At 35.6% G+C, this 6000-nt stretch overlaps 1 protein-coding gene across 1 annotated transcript; it reads left to right on the top strand.

The window, feature by feature from the left end:
* The first annotated feature begins 2738 nt into the window (after positions 1 to 2738).
* Positions 2739 to 5550, top strand: LOC149022652 (plasmodesmata-located protein 2-like). The gene is made up of 3 exons (XM_089150653.1): positions 2739 to 3700; positions 3830 to 3943; positions 4032 to 5550. The coding sequence occupies exons 1-3, from the start codon at positions 2959 to 2961 to the stop codon at positions 4037 to 4039; spliced, it is 864 nt and encodes a 287-aa protein (XP_089006779.1). The 5' UTR covers positions 2739 to 2958; the 3' UTR covers positions 4040 to 5550.
* Positions 5551 to 6000: the final 450 nt, after the last annotated feature.

Below are 6000 nucleotides of genomic sequence, written 5' to 3' on the forward strand. Positions count from 1 at the left end.
TACATATTGACTTAACCCGCTTCTAAAGCACAAAAATGTTAGGATACTCTCTCATAAACCTTTTTAGGCAATTTTTTTGGGTGATGTGGGACAACTATATACATTCCTCAGAACATAGGAAAATCCTACATAAAGAACAAAGCTATATTACAATACTAAAATCATGATCTTTTTATGTATTTTTACAGTTTCAATCCATGTTGAGTGAACCAAAATGGTTTCAAATTTGGGGTAAGAGGAGCTGTAGCTATCCTAGCTTTTTTGTATTCCTCAAAAATAAATGATGATTGGATCCAACCAGCTTCTTTCTTTGAAGTCTCTTCAATTGGGTGATTTTTAAGTATTATCAATGCCAGGCACTCATGGAAAAACCATAACCTAAGCCAGTTGTGTTCACTACTATTTGTACTTAGTTTTGTCTTTTTTTTTGGGGTTAGAATACTTAGTTTTGTCACTTAGCAATAATTGAAACATGACTCTAGTTGTAGAAGGATCTTGTGTTGGTGAGCTCAAACCCATTCACACCTTGAGCTCTAGTAAAGTTGCATGTTTGAATTTACATCATTTTCATTCCGACAGTCTTATTTTCTACTTCTATTATGTGGTGTTGAATCGTTATTGAGGAATTTGCAAATATATTTGAACGCTTGTTCTCACAATACTGTCAAATGAGCTGAAACGTACCAGAAGTACTTTGTTTAAGGTATTTAGACACCTCGATTCGTGCAATACGGGTTCTACAATGTCTTTACCCCAAGATCAATCAGCTCAACCTTTAAGGTTGCACCCTAGAAAGGTTACTTTAGGTATATCAGGTAATGTTCACTGTTTGTTGACAGAACAACAACAGGGAGAGAGAGATAGAAAGAGGAGGAAAACCCATGATAAAATGGGCCTTCCGAATCAAAGCCCACGGCCCAAGTCCCCAAGTCCCCAATCATATGGATATATTAAAATTAATATATATTAATATTAATATATCTATATAATCATGGTAGGGTCACAACATTAATCAGGCAAATTAATAATACATGGGCCCTTACTATATATAAATCATATAATCAGATTCTCTCAACCCGATGTGGGACTAAATAAAATTATGGATAAAAGACACAATTAAAAGAAATATTTATATAAAGTTTTAAACATATTTACAACATGTGGTGAAAAAATGTGAGAAGAACACGGATTTCTATCTTTATAAATAAAAGATTTAAAATCAGACTCAAAAAAATAAAAATATATATATATATATATATATATATATATATATATATATATATTTTTTTTGGTGTTTGAGTTTCATCCGGTCTAGCTTACGTGCACATCGATTAAATCTTCAGAAGGAACTTTATCGTCCGCAAGAGTCAAACCCATAACTTCTCCATTGAGAAGTATGAATCTTACCACTCTACCAACCTTGCATTTACATTCAGACTCAAATCTGACTTACTATTAAATGAATCCATCATGCTTTTTCCTTTAAGACAATAATACACAATAAATGAGACCAAACAAGAATAAAGCATCCAAAAATTTCTCCATAAATTGTTTGCTCCAAATTATATAAGTGTTTAACTTCCAATAACACCACACCACCTCTTCACCACTCATCAATAAAGATTTAATGGTAGTCACATTCACATCTTTTGTGTTAAACCCCATCTAGATCACTTTCTAGGTCCATGGAACTACCATTCTAACTCTATAACCTCAAAATTTTAATGATCACCAATAAGAATTGAACATGAGAACTCTTGTAACCATGAGGCAGTTCCAAATTCAAACCATAACTCATGAGCTACTTTGGTCGCCCGAAATAGGCTAATTTTTGAAGGAGACAAATCATTTCCTGGCCGTATAGTTCAGCAATCTTTAAAAGAAGTCAAAGCTCATATAGAGGCTATTCGAGTGGTTGAGGTGAAGGCTGACCTTGCTGCTGCTGTGAGTAACTCAAACCTATCTTGGAAGCCTCCCCCTAAAGGAGTTATGAAGCTAAATTCAGATGCTGCCCTCAAAGACAACAGAGGAGGTTTGGGTTATATTTTGAGAGATCACAAGGGATTTTCTTCATGTGCGGTCTCTGTCCCTTACTCCTTTTCTACACCTCTTGAGGGAGAAGCTTTAGGAATTCGTGAGGCTCTTCTAGATGCAGCTGCGAAGGGGTTTGATCATATAATGGTGGAAAGTGATTGTCAACAGTTGATCAATGCTCTTAATTCTAAAGTCCCTACTTCTGTTGATATTTTGAATATTATAGAGGATAATATCATCCACCTTTCTTCTTATTTTATGGATTGTAGTTTTTACTTTGTTCCTAGGGGATGCAACACTGTTGCTCATTCTCTAGCTGGGAAGACAGTTACCTTAACAGGGAGGACTAACTGGCCAAATTCCACTACTTGGTTGTTGGATCTTTGTAATTCTGACACCTTGTCATTTCCCTGTTCTTTGAAATGAATGTTGGTTTACCCAAAAAAAAAAAAAAAAAAAAAAAAAAGAGCTACTTTGGTCATTCTGGCATTTACACTTGTTTTCAGTCTTTCACTTGACAGCCCTTTTGGCATTCCAGTACAAAAAAAAAAAAAAAAAATTAAAATTTTGAAAATTTTGAAATTTTAAATCAAGCATTTTCATGTTGCATTACTTTATTATTATCTTTTTTTGGTAATCTACTAATATTATTATTTATCTCATTACTATGTCTATTCAAATACCAAAAGATAACCATCTCTGCACCTCAAAGCTAAACAGAGGCAGGCCATCGAGAGAGAAAGAAGCGTGAAATAGTTAAAGAACCCTCTCTCTCTCTCTCTCCTCTCCTCTCTCTCTGAGATTTGGAAAACCGAAAAAATAAAAAAGCCATAAAACTTTACTCATTTTTTATCGAAACCTAACTCTGCAACCCACCAAAAATCCCAACAAAACTGGGCATGATTTGAACGAGTTCTACAGCAGATGGGTTTCACCAGGAATCCCTTTTGCATCCTCTCCTTAACTCTTTTCTTCATTACAGGTTTTGGGTTTCTTCCATCTGTGAGAACTGCCTCAGATTTATACGCTTTTGCTTACAAGGGTTGTTCGAGCCAGTCATTCTCTGATTCCAGTTACTCGCAAGCCCTGTCTTCGCTTTTTGCTTCATTAACTGCTCAAGCCTCTCAGGTTGCCTTCTACAAGACAAGCTCAAGTGGAGGTCAAGTCACCATTTCTGGTCTTTTTCAATGTAGAGGAGATCTCAGTAATAGGGAATGCTACAGCTGCGTGAGCAAGCTCCCTGACATGACAAGACGTTTGTGTGGAAATTCCGTGGCTGCGAGGGTTCAACTCTATGGTTGCTACATGCTGTATCAGATCTCTGGGTTTCCTGAAATTTCTGGGGTTCAGATGCTTTTTAAGACATGCAGTAGATCAAAGGTTGCAGGAAATGGTTTTGAGCAGAGGAGAGATACAGCATTTTCTGTGCTTGAAAATGGTCTGGCTAGCAGTAAAGGGTTTTACACAACAAATTATCAATCTGTGGTTATGTTAGCTCAGTGTGAGGGAGATTTGGGAATTTCAGATTGTGGAGCATGCGTGAAAACAGCAGTGCAGAAAGCTCAGGTTGAATGTGGAGATGCTGTCTCTGGCCAAATTTATCTTCACAGGTGCTTTATTAGCTATGCTTACTACCCAAATGGTATCACAAGGAAATCTGCTTCAGGTAAATGTTGCTCAATCTCTCCTTTGGGTTGGTTTTAAGCTGTTTCTACCCTGTCTAGATTTGTGGGTTTGTTTGGGTTTCTCCCTTCGAAATGAACTTTGAATCTGTCACTGTTTTTGGGTGATTTAGGTATAGGGCAAAATGCAGGAAAGACAGTAGCAATTGTTGTGGGAGGGGCAGCAGCTTTGGGATTTGTAGTCATATGCTTGATGTTTGCTAGATCTTTGCTGAAGAAACGTGAAGGTAAGACAGTTGGGATTAGATGGGTTTCTTTCATTGTCTTTCCTTTTCATGTATTCTCATTTATTATTTTGGAAATTGTGTTTTGCAGATTATTGAGAGAGGGAGAGGGAGAGATGGATAGTGAGGATGGTAAATTCTTTTTGTTGTTTTTTCTTCACAAAATTGAGATTTTGTTAGTGAACGAGAAATTGTGATGAAACAGAGAGAGTTGAGTGAAAACACTGAAACAGAGGTTTTTTTTTTTTTTTTTTTTTTTGCTGTGAAGCTAGGGACAAATTTGTTGAGAAGAGAAAGCATTTGGGTTAGGGGTTAGGGGTTAGGGGTTAAGGGTTAAGTAAGTTGGCTGTGAAAACTGAAAAGAATGAATAGATCTTTCTGAATGGTTGGAAGATGGGAAGAGAAAGGGACTTGGGTTGTTTTAATTTTCTTCATTGCCATGTAATTCTGTCTCTTTCCTTCTTTTTCCCTTTTGAATAATGCTTTATGTTCTTTTGCCACCACCCTTGATTCATAGCATCTCTCTCTGTGCATATATCACTAAAATACATTCATGTAAATGTGATACAGATGGTCTTCTTTATTAGAAGATTATAGATGGATTTGATACATATCTCTTTTGTGTATAAGGAACAAAACTGGATTGCTTTTGCTTTACATCATGATTAATTAATTATCAGAAGTGGGATTATTTAAACACAATTAGAGCCTAACAGACTAAATTATGGATTATGGATTGTAATGTTTGTTTAATGGAGTTTAAACATGGCAAAACATTCTTCTTTTTAAGGAAAGGCTCACTGAAGTTTTAGGCTTATTCAAAAATGGGTTTGGTTAAATTTGTCTTGCTGAGTTTTCTAAGCAAAATAACATATTATTCACAGGTAGGGTGCTTACTAAAAATATCAATAGGTTGAGATTCCCACATTTTCATGTGAGTGCAGTAGTAGCAAGAGAAGACAAATGTGCTCAATTTATTACTGCAGTATATTTAAAGAGCTTGACTTTTAGTCCTGCACATTAATTATCCTATGAGATTCAGGACTGTTTTGTTTAACAATTGAGATTAAAATTTCAATCGAAATCTTGATCCAACAATCCAAGATTAAAATTTCAAGTAGAACTGAAGCAAAGTCCCGGAGAAGATCCCTTTTAGTTCTCCTTAGTCAAAAAATTTTGCTTCTTTATATACGAATGATTTGATCAAATCTAACCATCTCTCACCTCTTTGAACCTCTTTGAAGGTAATGTTTTTACAAACACTAAAACTAATCAGGGTAGAGAAAATGGGGTGAGGACTTCAAGAATCCAGAAATGCAGAAGACGTCATTGGGTCCAGGCTGTTCAGGCCACTGGGACCAAATTCATTCGTCATTTGGTCATCTCGTGTACAATAATGGTGAATGATGCAGACAGATCTGTTCTGATCTCAGAGATTCTGGCTGCCCCATTCATTAAAGTTGCAGGGCCTACATGCGCTCACACTATCAGAATTTATCTGCGACTAGTATTTCTCTGTGTGGGTTGGGGATGGGGCTCTTGAATACAGTTAATTGTTCATGGTTTCAATAAAGATGAAACCTAAAATGTAATGCTTAAAACCTAGGGGTATAAATGGACTCGATTCGGATCGGATAGTGGTACATTCATATCTGTATTCTATTATATTCGGACGAATTCGGATAATATTCTATCGGTTTTCGGATGGATTCTGTCGGATTCGGATAATAATCGGATCGTTATTTTTTTAAGTAGATTCTTCTAAATGGACATGAATATAGATTGAATACAAGTTTTTGACTACCTGTTTTCATCTTTACTTTTTTATTTGTGAGTGCTAGGTTTGAAATTTAAGAATTTAACAACTTTAGTAGCTATTTTAGTAGAAAATCTAGAAAAATAGTCACATATCATAGGTAAAATTTATAAAAACATGAATAATAAATCTAAATAAGTAACCTAATCGGATAATTTTATCGGACAGATAATATTCGGTAAAAAAGAGGTATACCATATCCGCATCCTATTAATAATCGGACGGATTCAGATACCCCTAAATG

Source organism: Hakea prostrata, chromosome 3 (genome assembly GCF_041222555.1).
Source record: "Hakea prostrata isolate BN-2017 chromosome 3, UWA_Hpros_2, whole genome shotgun sequence".
In the NCBI taxonomy this organism is placed as follows: Eukaryota; Viridiplantae; Streptophyta; class Magnoliopsida; order Proteales; family Proteaceae; genus Hakea; species Hakea prostrata.